This window comes from Ranitomeya variabilis, chromosome 6 (genome assembly GCF_051348905.1).
Source record: "Ranitomeya variabilis isolate aRanVar5 chromosome 6, aRanVar5.hap1, whole genome shotgun sequence".
NCBI lineage: Eukaryota > Metazoa > Chordata > Amphibia > Anura > Dendrobatidae > Ranitomeya > Ranitomeya variabilis.
The window spans coordinates 303,040,617-303,061,083 of NC_135237.1; the positions used below are offsets into that span (position 1 = coordinate 303,040,617).

The 20,467-nt window shown below is 40.4% G+C and overlaps 1 protein-coding gene across 3 annotated transcripts in view; it reads right to left on the minus strand.

Moving 5' to 3' along the window:
- Positions 1 to 20,467, minus strand: part of LOC143782354 (cadherin-10-like) — a 1,064,733-nt gene that overhangs the window by 627,177 nt on the left and 417,089 nt on the right. For all 3 annotated transcript variants that reach the window (XM_077269713.1, XM_077269716.1, XM_077269715.1), the window contains one exon: positions 19,225 to 19,574. In XM_077269713.1, the coding sequence (XP_077125828.1) occupies positions 19,225 to 19,452 (228 nt within the window). In that variant the 5' untranslated portion in view covers positions 19,453 to 19,574. The remainder of the gene's footprint in view (positions 1 to 19,224; positions 19,575 to 20,467) is intronic.

The window sequence follows — 20,467 nt, forward strand, 5'->3', positions numbered from 1 at the left end:
AGTGCCACGTACTTAAGTGCCACGTATTTACGTGCCACGTATTTACGTGCCACGTATTTACGTGCCACGTACTTAAGTGCCACGTACTTAAGTGCCACGTATTTACGTGCCACGATATTTCAGTGCCACGTATAACCACATAGTTATAGTATTTATAGTACGTGGCACTGAAATACGTGGCACTGAAATATCGTGGCACTGAAACACGTGGCACTGAAACACGTGGCACTGAAACACGTGGCACTTAAATATGTGGCACTTAAATATGTGGCACTTAAATACGTGGCACTTAAATACGTGGCACTTATGACTGTCAGAAAATGTTCATTAAACGGTTAGAGGTGAGGTTAGGGGTAGGGTTAGGGTTACCGTTGGGATTAGGGTTAGGGGTGTGTTTGGGTTAGGGTTTCAGGTAGAATTGGGGAGTTTCCACTGTTCAGGCACATCAGGGGCTCTCCAAACGCGACATGGCGTCCGATCTCAATTCCAGCCAATTCTGCGTTGAAAAAGTAAAACAGTGCTCCTTCCCTTCCGAGCTCTCCCGTGCGTCCAAAAAGGGGTTTATCCCAACATATGGGTTATCAGCGTACTCGGGACAAATTGAACAACAACTTCTGGGGTCCAAGTTCTCTTGTTATCCTTGGGAAAATAAAAATTTGGGGGGCTAAAAATCATTTTTGTGGGAAAAAAATATGTTTTATTTTCACGGCTCTGCGTTGTAAACTGTAGTGAAACACTTGGGGGTTCAAAGTTCTCACAACACATCTAGATAAGTTCCTTGGGAGGTCTAGTTTCCAATATGGGGTCACTTGTGGGGGGTTTGTACTGTTTGGGTACATCAGGGGCTCTGCAAATGCAACGTGACGCCTGCAGACCAATCCATTTAAGTCTGCATTCCAAATGGCGCTCCTTCCCTTCCGAGCTCTGTCATGTGCCCAAACAGTGGTTACCCCCCACATAGGGGGTATCAGCGTACTCAGGACAAATTGGAAAACAACTTTTAGGGTCCAATTTATTCTGTTACCCTTGTAAAAATACAAAGCTGGGGGCTAAAAAATCATTTTTGTGAAAAAAAAAAGAATTTTTATTTTCACGGCTTTGCGTTACAAACTGTAGTGAAACACTTGGGGGTTCAAAGTTCTCACAACACATCTAGATAAGTTCCTTGGGAGGTCTAGTTTCCAATATGGGGTCACTTGTGGGGGGTTTGTACTGTTTGGGTACATCAGGGGCTCTGCAAATGCAACGTGACGCCTGCAGACCAATCCATTTAAGTCTGCATTCCAAATGGCGCTCCTTCCCTTCCGAGCTCTGTCATGCGCCCAAACAGTGGTTACCCTCCATATATGGGGTATCAGCGTACTCAGGACAAATTGGACAACAACTTTTGGGGTCCAGTTTATTCTGTTACTCTTGTAAAAATACAAAAGCTGGGGGCTAAAAAATCATTTTTGTGAAAAAAAAAAAAGAATTTTTATTTTCACGGCTCTGCGTTATAATCTGTAGTGAAACACTTGGGGGTGCAAAGCTCTCAAAACACATCTAGATAAGTTCCTTAGGGGGTCTAATTTCCAAAATGGTGTCATTTGTGGGGGGTTTCAATGTTTAGGCACATCAGGGGCTCTCCAAACGCAACATGGCGTCCCATCTCAATTCCAGTCAATTTTGCATTGAAAAGTCAAATGGCGCTCCTTCCCTTCCAAGCTCTGCCATGCGCCCAAACAGTGGTTTACCCCAACATATGGGGTATCTGCGTACTCAGGACAAATTGCACAACGTTTTTTGGGGACCAATTTCTTCTCTTACCCTTGGGAAAATAAAAAATTGGGGGCGAAAAGATCATTTTTGTGAAAAAATATGATTTTTTATTTTTACGGCTCTGCATTATAAACTTCTGTGAAGCACTTGGTGGGTCAAAGTGCTCACCACACATCTAGATAAGTTCCTTAGGGGGTCTACTTTCCAAAATGGTGTCACTTGTAGGAGGTTTCAATGTTTAGGCACATCAGGGGCTCTCCAAACGCAACATGGCGTCCCATCTCAATTCCAGTCAATTTTGCATTGAAAAGTCAAATGGCGCTCCTTCACTTCCGAGCTCTGCCATGCGCCCAAACAGTGGTTTACCCCAACATATGGGGTATCTGCGTACTCAGGACAAATTGCACAACATTTTTTGGGGACCAATTTCTTCTCTTACCCTTGGGAAAATAAAAAATTGGGGGCGAAAAGATCATTTTTGTGAAAAAATATGATTTTTTATTTTTACGGCTCTGCATTATAAACTTCTGTGAAGCACTTGGTGGGTCAAAGTGCTCACCACACATCTAGATAAGTTCCTTAGGGGGTCTACTTTCCAAAATGGTGTCACTTGTAGGGGGTTTCAATGTTTAGGCACATCAGGGGCTCTCCAAACGCAACATGGCGTCCCATCTCAATTCCAGTCAATTTTGCATTGAAAAGTCAAATGGCGCTCCTTCCCTTCCAAGCTCTGCCATGCGCCCAAACAGTGGTTTACCCCAACATATGGGGTATCTGCGTACTCAGGACAAATTGCACAACATTTTTTGGGGACCAATTTCTTCTCTTACCCTTGGGAAAATAAAAAATTGGGGGCGAAAAGATCATTTTTGTGAAAAAATATGATTTTTTATTTTTACGGCTCTGCATTATAAACTTCTGTGAAGCACTTGGTGGGTCAAAGTGCTCACCACACATCTAGATAAGTTCCTTAGGGGGTCTACTTTCCAAAATGGTGTCACTTGTAGGGGGTTTCAATGTTTAGGCACATCAGGGGCTCTCCAAACGCAACATGGCGTCCCATCTCAATTCCAGTCAATTTTGCATTGAAAAGTCAAATGGCGCTCCTTCCCTTCCAAGCTCTGCCATGCGCCCAAACAATGGTTTACACCCACATATGGGGTATCAGCGTACTCAGGACAAATTGTACAACAACTTTTGCAGTCTATTTTCTCCTGTTACCCTTGGTAAAATAAAACAAATTGGAGCTGAAATAAATTTTGTGTGAAAAAAAATTAAATGTTCATTTTTATTTAAACATTCCAAAAATTCCTGTGAAACACCTGAAGGGTTAATAAACTTCTTGAGTGTGGTTTTGAGCACCTTGAGGGGTGCAGTTTTTAGAATGGTGTCACACTTGGGTATTTTCTATCATACAGACCCCTCAAAATGACTTCAAATGAGATGTGGTCCCTAAAAAAAAATGGTGTTGTAAAAATGAGAAATTTCTGGTCAACTTTTAACCCTTATAACTCCCTAACAAAAAAAAATTTTGGTTCCAAAATTGTGCTGATGTAAAGTAGACATGTGGGAAATGTTACTTATTAAGTATTTTGCGTGACATATGTCTGTGATTTAAGGGCATAAAAATTCAAAGTTGGAAAATTGCAAAATTTTCAAAATTTTCGCCAAATTTCCGTTTTTTTCACAAATAAACGCAAGTTATATCGAAGAAATTTTACCACTATCATGAAGTACAATATGTCACAAGAAAACAATGTCAGAATCGCCAAGATCCGTTGAAGCGTTCCAGAGTTATAACCTCCTAAAGGGACAGTGGTCAGAATTGTAAAAATTGGCCCGGTCATTAACGTGCAAACCACCCTTGGGGGTGAAGGGGTTAAGAGCCCTCAGAATGTTATATCCATCTTTTCTAGGCAATTAAAAGTTTTTAAATACTTGTGTTGAAGAACTTCAAATTTCAATAGATTTCACAATCTCAAGTATATACAGCTCTGGCAAAAATTAAGAGACCATCACATCAAAACCCTGTTATGGGCAGCCCAATCTTCAGACCTGAACCCCATTGAAATCTTTTGGAATGTAATCAAGAGGATGATGGATAGTCACAAGCTATCAAACAAAGAATAACTGCTTGAATTTTTGTGCCAGAAGCAGTGTGAAAGACTGTTGGAAAGCATGCCAAGACGCATGAAAGCTGTGATTAAAAATCATGGTTATTCCACAAAATAGTGATTTCTGAACTCTTCCTGAGTTGTTTCTAAATGATTATGAACTTGTTTTCTTTGCATTATTTGAAGCCTGAAAGCAGTGTTTTTTAATGTTGACCATTTTTCTTTGTCAGAAAAAAAATACAAAATGTATTGCTTTGGAAATTCGGAGACATGTTGTCAGAAGTTTATAGAATAAAAGAACAATTCATATTTTACTCAAGAATATACCTGTAAAGAGAAAAATCAGAAAAACTGAACATTTTGCAGTGGTCTCTTAATTTTTGCCAGAGCTGTATGTATGTATATATATATATATATATATATATATATATATATATATATATATATATATACAGTACAGACCAAAAGTTTGGACACACCTTCTCATTTCAAGATTTTTCTGTATTTTCATGACTATGCAAATTGTACATTCACACTGAAGGCATCAAAACTATGAATTAACACATGTGGAATTATATACTTAACAAAAAATTGTGAAACAACTGAAAATATGTCTTATATTCTAGGTTCTTCAAAGTAACCACCTTTTGCTTTGATGACTGCTTTGCACACTCTTGGCATTCTCTTGACGAGCTTCAAGAGGTAGTCACCGGGAATGGTTTTCACTTCACAGGTGTGCCCTGTCAGATTTAATAAGTGGGATTTCTTGCCTTATAAATGGGGTTGGGACCATTAGTTGTATTGAGCAGAAGTCTGGTGGATACACAGTTAATAGTCCTACTGAATAGACTGTTAGAATTTGTATTATGGCAAGAAAACAGCAGCTAAGTAAAGAAAAACGAGTGGTCATCATTACTTAAAGAAATGAAGGTCAGTCAGTCCAAAAAACTGGGAAAACTTTGAAAGTGTCCCCAAGTGCAGTTGCAAAAAGGATCAAGCACTACAAGGAAACTGGCTCACATTGAGGACCGCCCCAGGAAAGGAAGACCAAGAGTCACCTCTGCTTCTGAGGATATGTTTATCCGAGTCACCAGCCTCAGAAATCGCAGGTTAACAGCAGCTCAGATTAGAGACCAGGTCAATGCCATGCAAAGTTAGTTCTAGCAGCAGACACATCTCTACAACAACTGTTAAGAGGAGACTTTGTGCAGCAGGCCTTCATGATAAAATAGCTGCTAGGAAACCACTGCTAAGGACAGGCAACAAGCAGAAGAGACTTGTTTGTGCTAAAGAACACATGGAATGGACATTAGACCTGTGGGAATCTGTGCTTTGGTCTCATGAGTCCAAATTTGAGATCTTTGGTTCCAACCACCGTGTCTTTGTGCGACGCAGAAAAGGTGAACGGATGGACTCTACATGCCTGGTTCCCACCGTGAAGCATGGAGGAGGAGGTGTGATGGTGTGGGGGTGCTTTGCTGGTGACACTGTTGGGAATTTATTCAAAATTAAAGGCATACTGAACCAGCATGGCTACCACAACATCTTGGAGCGGCATGCTATTCCATCCGGTTTGCGTTTAGTTGGACCATAATTTATTTTTCAACAGGACAATGACCCCAAACACACCTCCAGGCTGTGTAAGGGCTATTTGACCATTTGACCGAGAAGGAGAGTGATGAGGTGCTTCGCCAGATGACCTGGCCTCCACAGTCACCAGACCTGAACCCAATTGAGATGGTTTGGGGTGAGCTGGACCGCAGAGTGAAGGCAAAAGGGCCAACAAGTGCTAAGCATCTCTGGGAACTCCTTCAAGATTGTTGGAAGACTATTTCCGGTGACTACCTCTTGAAGCTCATCAAGATAATGCCAAGAGTGTGCAAACCAGTCATCAAAGGAAAAGGTGGCTACTTTAGAGAGCCTAGAATGGAAGACATATTTTCAGTTGTTTCACACTTTTTGTTAAGTATATAACTCCACATATGTTAATTCATAGCTTTTATGCCTTTAGTGTGAATTTACAATTTTCATAGTCATGAAAATACAGAAAAATCTTTAAATGAGAAGGTGTGTCCAAACTTTTGGTCTGTACTGTATATATATATATATATATATATATATATATATATATATATATATATATATATATATACACGCATATATATATTTTTATATATGTATATATATATATATATATATATATATATATATGTATACATACATCGGAGTAGTCTCACATTTGCAGAGACTAGTTTTTTTAAATAAGCACAGGAAGGTGAACTTGTCAAAGCAAGTTACTACAGAATAATTGGATAACAGAAACTAAGATTAATGCTGGATTATACATAGTAACATAGTAACATAGCTAGTAAGGCCGAAAAAAGACATTTGTCCATCCAGTTCAGCCTATATTCTGTCAAAATAAAACCCCAGATTTCAAAGGAACCTAATAAATCTAAGATACAATATTGTTACACTCTAGAAAGACATCCAGGCCTCTCTTGAACCCCTCGACTAAGTTCACCATCACCACCTCCTCAGGCAAGGAATTCCAGATTCTCACTGATCTAACAGTAAAGAATCCTCTTCTATGTTGGTGGAAAAACCTTCTCTCCTCCAGACGCAGAGAATGCACCCTTGTGACCGTCACCTTCCTTGGTATAAACAGGTCCTTGGAGAGATATTTGTATTTTCCCAATATACAGTATACTTATCCATGGTTATTAGATCGCCCCTCAGTCATTTTTTTTCTAGACTAAATAATCCTAATTTTGCTAATCTCTCTGGGTATTGTAGTTCCCCCATCCCCTTTATTAATTTTGCTGCTCTCCTCTAATCTATTATATCCTTCCTGAGCATTGGTGCCCAAAACTGTACACGGTACTCCATGTGCGGTCTAACCAGGGATTTGTACAGAGGCAGTATAATGTTCTCATCATGTGTATCCAGACCTCTTTTAATGCACCCAATGATCCTATTTGATTTGGCAGCTGCTGCCTGGCACTGGCTGCTTTAGGTAAGTTTATCATTAACTAGGATCCCCAAGTCCTTCTCCATGTCAGATTTACCCAGTGGTTTCCCACTCAGTGTGAGATATTGATTCCTTCTTCGCATGTGTATAACCTTACATTTATCATTGTTGCACCCCATCTGCCACCTCTCGCCCATGTTTCCATCTAATCCAGATCCCTTTATAACCACCCTCTGCTTTCTATCACTTAGCCAGTTACGTACCCATTTACACACATTTTCCCCAGAGTCAGCATTCTCATTTTGTGTACCAACCTCTTGTGTGGCACGGTATCAAATGCTTTGGAAAAATCAAGATAGATCACATTCAATGACTCACCTTCATCCAGTCTATAGCTTACCACTTCATAAAAACTGATTAGATTGGTTTGACAGGAGCGATTCCTCATAAACCCATGCTGATATGGAGTTAAACAGTTATTCTCATTGAGATACAGATACGAAAGTTGGGTTTTTTAATTGTTTATTAAAGTAATTTCTAGATATTAACAGATGGTTTCCTAATTCCTCAATACACATGGAACCATTGGACAATTTATTGTAAAAGAATATATCGATTGGCCATATCCTATTTTAGATATACCTACTTTATCATTAGCTGGAGATATGCCATCACCATACATGAGTGGTGACATCTCTATCAGAGAGCACAGGAGTGCTCGGCCGATGAAGCATTCCTTTGTATGAAAGTGCATGTCAAGATGGCCGATGGATGAACAATTGGCTGATCCACTGATCAGCTGACAGCCATCTGTCTTTATATCTTATGCATTAATGAGGTTAACCACTGGGGAATTATTGTAGAGCAGGCATTTAAAAAAAAATTGTAAACAATGTAATGATCTTAGTTACCTTGAGATATAGCATAGCTTCACATATTGTCTGTCAGTAGGTTATCATATAGTGTGTCAATTAATTGACTGGTGATGTGTTAAGTTTATCAATTATAAAAAAGTGGCTAAAGTGTATTTTCAGATTTCTAGTAGTCTCCTCAAGATAGCTTCTCTCTTTTCTAGTTATCTGTAGTGTACCAAATTTAAACTTTGGTTAGGAGGCATAGTTAGAGAATAATATGGTATGGGAGTCCTTCCAATTTTTCTGCCAGGTGAATCATCTAACTGGAGTCACGAATTTGTCAACAGTGGAGATACATTTCCAGAAAACATTTTTTGTAAAGTTCTGTAGATTGGCAGAGGCAGACTTTTATTTTTCCAATTTTTAAATTGCCATCACACACACTATAGATCTGAACATCACAATACTGAAATATGCTTGGGAATCAAACAGTTAAGTCATTATCAATTGCAGAATTAAAAATAAAATACAAAAAAAATAGAATTAAAATACATTTTGTTGAAAGCAATAATGATTCAAACAGGTGCAGTGTACATCTGAATTGTAAATCCCCAAATCATATTTTTTATTCTATTTAATATGCACAGAAAGAATGGAACTAAACAGTAGTAATCCCTGAGGTTTTCTCCATATGGAATTCTATCCACCCTGCATAGTGAACTGCAATATTTAGTACCTCACACAGAGAATTCTATGTAAACATGTGCAATGTGGCGATAAAGTAAAACCAAATACTTTCTAATAAATCAACCTAATCCTGTATATAGCAAGACACACAATGAATGGTACAAGGAGGCAAAACTCATTTGTACAAGCATGGCCTTTTAAATATAGAACCAAAAAAGCAAGATATTAGTTCATACAAGAGTGTAGACACAAGAAATGTAATCAAAGGTTAGAGAGGCATTAATTAAAAATAAATAATAAATCAAATATCAGGCCCAATTTACAATTCACTGTAGATTTTAATTTGTACTTACATTTCAATGTATGTTTAGAAATTGCAAATGTCTAATAATATAAAGCATGATATTTTGAAAATGTTTTACTTAGTAATGTTAATTTAGTCAATATCACTGTCTTTCAATTTATATTTCAATGGTAAAATACTAGAGATGAACTGATCAATATGCAAAAGTTTAACTTCAAGTTGAATTTCCTGAAATTCACAAGCTAATTAGCTACTCCGTGATGTCTAGTAGCTATGACATTGCTTGGTTACAGCGCAGCCAATCAGGTGGGGAACGCACCAAATAATATTAAAGAGGATATAAGGTGTGTTCGCAGCCAAGGTTCCACTGCGCAGAGATGACACCTGCTGCTTAGTAATGACGGACAGTATTTGGCGGGATAACATAAACACATGTGGGTTAACTTCACCCAGTATGTAGGAGGTGAACCCTGTTGCGTCACAGGACTGCAATACCTCAGAGTGAATGCTAGTGTTTTGGTCACAGGATTCTGCCCCAAGGACATGGGGTTAGAGTCCCTCTAGACCCACTAGCCTTTGGCACCGCAACTGCAGTGGCAGGGAATAACTAACTAAAGATTTACCTCACTATGTGCATACAGCGCTGCTCCGGCAGACGCCACTAACCACCCAAAGCTTGGGTCAGGAAAGCGCACTATTTGTGCTCAGCGCCGCTCTGATGGACTCTGCTGTAGATTAAGTACTGCCGTGCCTTGTGTTGGATGGCTCAATCTGGCTCTAGTTTGCTCCAATCACCAACACTCAGTCAACAATGCTAGGGAAGGGGATCATTTAGGAGCTTTCATCAGATTGCATACACACATCCACACATACACAATTCTAGATTTATACTAGCACATGGCCAAGCAGCCATGAAAAACTTTTTTAGCTACATCCTTCTGGGACCTTCCCCATGGTCCAATCAAAACTATTTCAGGACCTGAGCATGTGACCCTTGACCTCCAATGAGAGGTCATCCCACGGGCATGATCAATTGACAAAAAGCAGGACTTAGCCCCTGGAGCATCTGCTCGCCGCTGAATAATGCTGGCTACAATAGCTGAACCTGGGACGGCAGCAGTAACCAGATGCTCAGCATCAGCTTGAGCAAGATATTGAGACCAATGTCTCTGCTGAGCAGGCTCCTCTGCAGCTGGGGAAGAATGGGAGAGAGCAGAAGACATGGCTCGAGATTCCCCCTTTGCAGCGGTGGGAATTTACCATCTAACATTACCCCCCTCCTGAGCACCCCCCTCTTAGGCCTCACTACGTTCAAAAGCTACAATGAGCTGAAGAGCCAGAATGTGCTCAACCAGTTCCCAGGTCCTGTCCTCTGGGATATGAACTTTCTAGTCAACCAGATAGTTTTTTTTACCACCTTGCACCCAACAATAGCGTTCACCTCATAATAGTCCATAGATGAGCCCGATGTCCTGGCAGATGACTCGCAAAACTGGGACATGTGAACGGGTTTTAGGAGGTACACATGAAAGGTGTTGGTGATACCTAGGCGTGGAGGAAGGGCCAGATGATAGACCACAGAGTTAACTTGTTCCAGGACCTTGAAGGCCTGTAGCAAGACACAAACTTAGTGGACTCAACTCGCAGCCTGATATTACAGGTAGAGAGCCACACTAAGTCATCAGGAGCAAAGGTCAGAGTGGGGCATCGATGTGCATTGGCGGAAACCCTAATTCTCTAAAGAAAAAAAAATTGAAGAACAACTCACCTGCTAGGCATGTGCTGTGGGGAAGCCCGGATGCCGTGCAGTCATCACGCAGAACAATAGAACAAAAGAGGAAAAAATCCAGCTTCCAAAAATATCCAAATTTATTGAAGATAAAATGCAAAGTCCAAAAACATGGTTCACAGGAAAATGAGTAGCAGCAGGCTAAGTGTTTCGAGCGATATGTTCTTTTTCAAGGCATCCTGTGTGCAGTCCCAAATATCATGTGCCTCCACCCCCTAGTCTGCGACCCTAGAGTCGGTGGAAGACACGGGCATGGGCACAGGAAACCATGGATGCTAGCCGTAGTTAAGGAGGAATGGGGTTTGCCCAGTGGGTTCAGCCAAACGCCGCCCATAGCAGCAAGGATGCTCAGTCATCCTGCCTGGCTGAAACAAAATGTCGCTGATACGTGACCAGGGTCTGGTTAGCCCTCTCCACCAACCCATTCATATCAGGTTGATAAGCTGAAGAGAGATTTAACTCAATGCTGAGTAGGCGACAAAGCTCTCTCCAGAACCGAAACACAAACTGGGGACCCCGGTCACTTACAATTTTGTCAGGCATACCGTGTAGGTGAAAAACTTGCTTAATGAACAACACCACCAAGACCCGTGGAGAAGGTACCTGTGGGAGAGACACCAGGTGCACCATTTTGAAAAAATGGTGGATGACTTCCCAGATAACTGTGCAGCTACTGGACTTGGGTAAGCCCACCATAAAGTCCATCCTGACCATTCCCCAGGGCCTGTCCACCACCGGCAGGGGGCAAAGAAGCCTAGAAGGCCATTGTCGAGAAGACCTATGCTTGACACAGGAGACACACGCTCGAATATAGGCTCCGACATCACAGGCCATATGTGGCCACCAGTACATCTTCGCCAGAAGCTCAGATGTCCTCTTGGTTCCAAAATGTCCATCCACCCTGGACGAGTGAGCCCTGGAGAGAACCTCAGGTTGAAAATTAGGTGGAACAAAAGTCTTGCCCTGGGGCACAGCATCTAGTGAAACCGGGGCCATGGTCCTCAGGTTCTCAGAAGGGAGAATTAACCGAGGCTTCTCCTCCTCTGATGACACTATGGAGCGGGAGAGAGCGTAGGCACAAATGTTCTTCTCCCTGGATAGAAATTGGAGGGTGAAATGGAACCGTGAGAAGAACAGGGACCATTTAGCCTGGTGAGAATTTAGCTGCTGGGCAGTCTGTAGGTACACCAAATTATTGTGGTCGGTGTAGACTTGGAAGGGAAAACGAGCCCTTTCCAGGAGGTGTCTCCACTCTGAGAAGGCAAACTTCATAGCTAGCAACTCCCTGTCCCCAATGGAGCAATTCCTCTCTGCCGATGTGAAGGTCTTGGAGAAAAAAAGCAAGGATGCTTCCGACATTGAGCATCCTTTTGGAAGAGGACTGCTCCAGCACCAACGGATGAGGCATCCACCTCCAATATAAATGGTTTATCTACATCGTGGCGATGTAAAATGGGAGCGCTAGCAAAGTGGGACTTGATAGAGAGGAAGGCCTTGGAGATCTACTCCGACCACAATTTGGGATTTGTTCCCTTCTTGGCGAGTGCTACCAAGAGAGCTACCAAAGTTGAGAAGTGGGGAATGAACTGGCGATAATAATTAATGAACCCCATAAAATGCTGCACCGCTTAGAGAGAATGAGGTTCCTGCTGGTCCTCACAGCCTGTAGCTTGGCAGGATCCATATTCAATCCCTGGGCGGAGATGATATAGCCCAGGAAAGACAAGGACTCCTGCTCAAACACACACTTCTCCAACTTGGCATAGAGGGAGTTTTCCTGTAGGAGGTCCGGTCAGAATCTATATCTGGAGAGTAGATTAGAATATTATCCAGATAGACAACCGAGGTGGTGAGCATATCCTGGAAGATATTGTTTACAAAGACCTGGAAAATGTCTACTCGTAGTGGCCATCTATGGTGTAAAATGCCGTCTTCTATTTGTTCCACTCACGGATGCAAATCATGTTGTAAGCACCCCGCAGATCAAGTTTTGTAAAAACCTTCGATCCCGGCAGCTCAGATATCAGGGGCAGAGGGTAATTGTTCTAACAGTGATGGTGTTAAGACCCTTTAATCTATGCATGGATGTAGTTCTCTGTTCTTCTTCTGCAGGAAGAAGAACCCCGCCCCTGCAGGTGACACTGACTTCCTAATGAATCCTCTTGCCAGATTCTCCTGGATGTACTGAGACATTGCCTCCATCTCCGGTAGAGATGGTAAATAGACTCGACCTCAGGGAGGCTCAGCACCAGGCAAGAGGTAAATAAGGCAGTCATAGGGGTGGTGAGGTGAAATGGTCTCTGCAGCCTTCTTGGAGAACACATCCTCATAGGGTCAATAGTGTTTGGGGAGAGAGGAAAGACCTGTGGGTCCCTCTATAGTAGCAACCTGAACACACTCCCTTGGACATCTACCCTCACAGGATTCTCTCCATTCCAGAATTCTCCCTGAGATCCACTCTATATGAGGGGAAAAGAAAAAAACCAGCTAAGAACCCTGCATATAGAGATAAAAAAACATAACAAATATATAAAAAATGTGTAAAAATATAATAATGAGAGATAAATATTTGTATATATCAATAAACTTAAAACAAACAAAACTGAAGTATAATAAAGTGTAAACTTTGTATTGATCTCCAAGTACAGGCACACTTCTTTTGTGCTCTTTTTTTGCCAAATAAAATTCAATAAATGCATTTTGCACTTTATTATACTTCTGTTTTGTTTATTTTAAGTTTATTGATATATACAAATATTTCTCTCTCATTATTATATTTTTACATATTTTTTATATATTTTTTATGTTTTTTGATCTCTATATACAGGGTTCTTTGTTGATTTTTCAGTCCTCCGAATGGTCTGCCATTCATTATTTGTAGTGGTCACTCTTTTTCTTTATTTTGAATTTTTATATTCTTATTATAGTAGGTATTTCCACCATATGTAGTAAAGAATTGGACTGCTACTTTTTCTTTCTTCTATATGAGGGGAGTGGTAGAGTAGCCATGGTATCCCTAAGAGGACTTCATCGATTCCCTCTGAAATGACTAGCAGGGAAATGACCTCCTGATGTGATGGAGACATGAATAGAGTAAATGGGGTGGTCTGATGAGTTATCTGCGAGGTCAGTGTCAACCCATTTACCACTCGTACGGTCACTGGTTTGGCTAGCATCACCAGAGGAATTGCGTGCCATTAGGCGAAGGCAGAAGACATAAAGTTGCCCTCTGACCCGAAATCTACGCACAGCTAAACCGTATGGGTAGATGGGCCAATGGTAATTGTCCCCTTGAAGGACAGTTTGGAGGAAAACGTTGCTGTGTCTAGTGAACCACATCCTAAGTTCACTAAACGGGGGTGTTTTCCCGACCGCTGAGGACATCTGGAGGACATGATAGACCTTGAGTGCACAAGCAGTCTGGGACTTAGATCCCACTCGTGACACCTCCATGGCCTCATGTGGCTTGGACGCTTGGACCAGAGATTCCAGAGGTTTGGCGAAGGTGGGAACCAGCTGAAACCTCTGCGTACACTGGGCTCGCTCCAACCTTCACTCGTTAAAATGAAGATCGATGCGAGCTGACACCACTATTAGCTCATCCAGTGTGGCAGGAATCTCCCTAGTGGCCAAAGCATCCTTCACATGGTCAAACTGTCCCCAACAAAAAAAAGGGAAAAGGACTAGTGATGAGTGAATATACTCGTTACTCAAAATTTCTCGAGCATGCTCGGGGTTCCTCCGAGTATTTTTTAGTGCTCGGAGTTTTAGTTTTTAGCACCGCAGCTGAATAATTTACATCTGTTAGCCAGCATAAGTACATGTGGGGGTTGCCTGGTTGCTAGTGAATCCCCACATGTACTTATGCTGGCTAACAGATGTAAATCATTCAGCTGCCGTGCTTTAGCATCTGGCCACTCCAGCTCAGATGCTAAAGTCCGGAAGTGGATGTAAAAATGGCTGACCATGGACGAGCCCTGTGTCAGTGCCAGCAGTTGGAGCGCCATATCATGGGTGACTCGAGGTCCCAAAAAGGCCTGTTTCAGAGCACTCAGGAACCGCGGAGCACTCTGGACCACATGATCTTCACACTGCCACAGTGGCATGGCCCACTCCAACGCCCTGTTCAACAGGAGAGATATAATGAATCCCACCTTTGCCCGCTCTAAGGGGAAACGTGCAGCCAAGATCTCAAAGTGTATAGCACACTGGCTCACAAGTCCCCTACATGAATTGCTATCACCATAAAACTTATCTGGCAGCGGGAGGCGGGATAAGTTTAGAACAAGGGTGGCAGTGGACAAATTAGCTGCAGCCACGCTAACAGCCTAAACATCTTCTGTGGTAACATCCACGGCTGAGGTTGTGCGCTCAAGAGCCGCCAACCTGCCCTCCTGCTGCTGCTGGATTTACCGCTGCAGTCGCTGTTCATCCACAATTACTAGCTAGACCCTGGCACTAGTATAATATTAGGGCTAGTGGAACGCACCAAAAATATTAAAGAGGATATAAGGTGCGTTCGCAGCCCGGGGTCCACTGTGCAGAGATGACACCTGCTGCTTAGTAATGATGGACAGTATATGGCGGCATAACATAAACACACATGGGTTAACTTCACCCGTTATGTAGGAGATGAACCTTGTTCCATCACAGGGCCACAATACCGCAGAGCGAATGCTAATGTTTTGGTCACAGGACTCTGCCCCAAGAACCCTGGGTTAGAGTGCCTCTAGACCCACTAGCGCCCGGCACCCCAACTGCGGTGCCAGGGAATAACTAATTAAAGATTTACAGCACAATGTGCATACAGCGCCGCTCTGGCAGACGCCACTAAAAACCCTAAGCTTGGGTCAGGAAAGTGCACTATTTGTGCACGGCGCCGCTCTGACGGACGCTGCTGTAGATGCAGTACTGTTGTGCTTTGCGCTGGATGACACAATCTGGCGCTAGTTAGCTCCAATCACCCACACTCAGTCAACAACGCTATGGAAGGGGATCAATTAGGAGCTTTCATCAGATTGCATACACACATCCACACACATGATTCTGGATTTATAGTAGCGCATGGCCAAGCGGCCATGCAAACCTTTTATAGCTGTGTCCTTCTGGGACTTTCCCCGTGGTCCAATCAGAACCGTTTCAGGACCTGAGCATGTGACCCTTGACCTCCAATGAGAGGTTGTCCCACGGGCATGATCAATTAACAAAATGCAGGACTTAGTACCTGGAGCACCTGCTCGCCGCTGATTAATTCTGGTTACAATAGCTGAACCTGGGACAGCAGCAGTAACCAGACACTCAGCATCAGCTTGGGTAAAAAGTTTGGACCAACCTCTCTGCTGAGCAGGCTCCTCTGTGGCTGGGGAAGAATGGGAGGCAGCAGAGGACATGGCTTGAGATTCCCCCTGTGCAGCTGTGGGAACTTGACACCTAACACACTCTTTTCTGGAAAGTATTTGCTTTTTAATTATTACGACTTGCAGCAAATTTATTCAAATGTAATTTATGGTGAAAATTCAGCAAAACTGAAAAATTCTAAATTCAAAAGATGTTTAAAATATCTTTAAAAAGTCCACGGTATTCTTCACTGAAAATACTTTCTACAGAGGTTCTCTCAAAGATATTGATCAGTGTGAATGGTATATAATGTAGCTGCAAATATGAATGTGACAATACATGGAAATTTGTAATTTAGATTATAAAAGTTTGGGATTTAAATGCATGTCACAAATAGCCTGACAGATTATTTTCTTTTGATTCTGATTAATCTGCAGAACCTTATATATTAGTCAATATTTTCTTCTGTTTTTAATTCAAAATTTTTGTTCACTTTTTATCATGAAACAAGTTATATTAATGTGATAGAATATACAATTGTTTCATAATTATATTGATAATGAAGAAGTACATAGATTTAGAAACATAGGTCAAATTTAAGTAAATAATGTCACAGAAACATACAAGTGTTTCTTACTAAATTAGAATATCATCAAAAAGTTAATTTAAGTTCTTCAATACAAAAAGTAAATCTTATATATTATATAGAGTCATTACAAACAATGTGATCTATTTCAAATGCTTATTTCAGTTAATGTTGATGATTATGGCTTACAGCCAAAGAAAAGCCAAAAGTCATTATCTCAGTAAATTAGAATAATTAACAAAAACCCCTGCAAGGGCTTTCTAAGCATTTAAAAAATCCACTTACTCTGTTTCAGTAGGTTCCACAATCATGGGGAAGACTGCTGACTTGACAGATGTCAAGAAGGCAGTCATTGACAAATTCCACAAGGAGGGTAAGCCACAAAAGGTCATTGCTAAAGAAGCTGGCTGTTCAAAGAGTGCTGTATCCAAGCATATTAAAGGAAAGATGAGTGGAAGGAAAAGTGTTGTAGAAAAAGGTGCATAAGCAACTGGGATTACCGCAACCTGAAAGGATTATTAAGAATAGACCATTCAAAAATTTGGGGGAGATTCACAAGGAGTGGACTGCTGCTGGAGTCATTGTTTCAAGAGCCATCACACACAGATGGATCCAGAACATGTGCTACAAGTGTTGCATTCCTTGCATCAAGCCACTCATGACTAAAAGACAAAGCCAGAAGCGTCTTCCCCGGGCCAAGGGGAAAGAGAACTGGACTGTTGCTCAGTGGTACAAGGTATTGTTTTCAGATGAAAGTAAATTTTGCATTTCATTTGGAAATCAAGGTCCCAGAGTCTGGAGGAAGAGTGGAAAGCTACACAATTCAAGCTGCTTGAGGTCTAGTGTGAAGTTTCCACAAGCAGTGATTGTTTGGGGAGCCATGTCATCTGCTGGTGTAAGTTCACTGTGTAATATCAAGGCCAAAGCTAGCGCAACCATCTACCAGGAAATTTTAGAGCAATTCATGCTTCCCTCTGCCGACAAGCTTTATGGAGATGGAGATTTCATTCTCCAGCAGGACTTAGCACCTGTCCACACTGCCAAAAGTAACAATACATGCTTTAAAAACAACAGCATCACTGTGCTTGATTGGACAGCAAACTCACCTGACCTTAACCACATAGAGAATCTATTGGGTATTGTCAAGTGGAAAATAAGAGACACCAGACCCAACAATGCAGACGAACTGAATGCTCCTATCAAAGCAGCCTGGCCTTTCATAGCAGCATTGCCAGAGGCTGATTGACTCCATACCACGTCGCACTGATGCAGTAATTGATGCAAAAGGAGCCCCAGCCAAGTATTGAGTGAATTTACTGAACATACTGTACATTTCAGTAGGCCAACATTTCAGATTTTAAAATCATTTATCAAGCTGGTGTTATAAAGCATTCTAATACACTGAGATAATGACTTTTGGGTTTTCATTGGCTGTAAGCCATAATTATCTACATTAACAGAAATAAACACTTGTCATAGATCACTCTTTTTGCAATTACTCTATATAATATATGAGATTCACTTTTTGCATTGAAGAACTGAAATAAATTAACTTTTTGATAATATTCTAATTTTGTGAGAAGCACGTGTATAAGACTAGCAGAAAAACTAGTTGTTTTGAATTAAAGCAATCCTTTAATGACCAATTTTTTTCTTTTTAAGATTTCATTTTTACCTCATCTTCTTAATAGAGCCTTAACCTTTTTTTTTTAATTTTCTGTCAAATAGAAATAAAACTTGCAAAGGTTTTCTTTTACTAATTAAGTGAATACAAAAATTTGGGTAAAAAATTGTTTCACGTCACAATTTTCAGAGACCTATAAGAGTGGTGGAGCAATACCTTGAGATATCATGAAAGCACACTTCGGCCACTTAGGTGGACTTGTCCTCTCATCTTTTTACCTGCTTATGCTGAAGAATTAAAGTTGGAATTTATTAAAATTGCAGCTGCTATACATCATTTTGCATTGTAAGATTCTACGCTGTAATTTAGGCTGAGCATCATCAGTTACAATAAATAATAGTAATAAGCGTACGTTGTAGAAAATAATGCAACTAATAACTGAACTTTCATATCTTTATACCCTGCTAGATATTTATGCATCTTCTTACTATTGCCATACATTGCATATTCAGGATGTTGATACTGCCTTATAGAGATGTTTAACAGCAAACTCTAGGCCAGAACGTCTGAGAACCATATTAGTGAGAATTAGCAGCAGAGATGACTGGAGAGGTGAGCAGTGAGGTGAGTATTAGAATTTCTTAACTTCTCACTGAACCTCTAAGATTCAGCAAAATAGCGTTCAGCTAGCAGCCCTTTTGCTAAATTTGTATAAAGCACAAAAGATCTGCATTAGGGCGATATGGATTTTTGCAAATTTTTAGTGAAATTCAATTCCATCAAAAGGCAGAGATGCTTACCTGCCAGACCTCCAAACAAATGCACTATCAGGATGCAATGGAACCATGTGCATTTGTTTGGAGGCCTGGGCAGGTAAGCATCACTGCCTTTTCCTAGTGTTTTTTTTAATTTTTTAGAGGATCTCAGAATCCTCTTTTTGTGCTTTACTTGCAATTCAATTCCACTCAAATAAATTTACCAATTCCTAGTATGGTTCTTTCATATTTATAATATAATCATCAACCTGTTCCTCTGTGGATGACATGAATTTGACTTCTACATCCCACATACATTTTTGAAGACTTAAACCATGCTCTAGTAAATGTAAAATGTATCATAATTTTAAATTTGTGAAATTACTTCTTCCCAATGACTCAAATATCAAAATATAAATATTAAATTAAACCAAACAATACAGACCTTGCCTACATATTGATAGTCCAATCCTGTATACTCCTCTAGCAAAAAGAATTGATTCCACATCCATCCACGTTTCTGACGATTAAGCAGTTTGCCATCGTTTACAGGGAAATGATGCAATATTTGTTTAGGCTGATCATCTGAAGTCCTTTTAAAGTAGAGTTCAGCACAGCAAGGATTTGGTTTAGAAATCCATAGCAAAAGCATCAACACCGGACAAGGTATCATAGTTTCAGTCTTCCAAGAGATGTTAACTGAATAAAATAGTTTTGCCTATATTTCAAAATTTTCTTTAGTTGACATTTTCCAGCAATAATAAGTTCATCTGTATTACCCCCATGATTTTAAATCTGAAAGAAAGAAGAGATTGGATTTTTTTTAGAAATTGTAATCCTGTGTTAGAAAATTGTTCCAGGCACGTTCATAATTAATATTTTATAGCTTTACCAAATCATATAGGAGATTTTAACACACTTGCACTAAACATATGAAGGTTAAACATTGATACTATGGTGAATCTCAGAAATGTATACAATTATTGTTTTTCTAAATCAATTTCTTAATTTAGTTTGTTCGTAATAGCTGCATGGTTACTTTTAGTTTTTGCCCTTATATAGATCAAACTTAGAAAACAAGTATTATTCTCATCATCGTACCAGAATAGTTTTTCTGTATAATTGGAGGTATACTATTCTCTCCATGTTTTCTTTTTTATGATCCATAGTTAGCTAAATATATGAAATGTTTGCATTACTCATACTCATCTACTCATAGAATGTTGCTATTGCAAAACGATATTGTTCTAAATACCGGAAAAATAGCTTGTGCTTATTGTATTCTGTATTCTATTATAAAAGTTTTGTTTTTTGAAAATAAAACAATAAATGACGCATTTCTGGCATAGTATTTAGATACAGCATTCTACATAAAGTACAATGAAATCAAATAATGATAAAGTATATTGAAAACTTCTATTTGCTATAAACATACAGTGAAGAGCAAAAGTGTAACAATGTTTTGATCATTTGAATTTCAGGCTCCATATCTCAACATCCACTACTGCTTTGATTGTGAGACTACCATCATTCTATAGACAATCAGCTTGGCTATCTCATACATAAATTTGACTTGCAACTATTTAGCATATGATTAGTTACACAGATTCATGTCATGTCACTGCATGTTAATGTGTTGTTTCTGGTGGTAGAAAAATATTTTTGTTCCTGAATACTACAAAATGCAA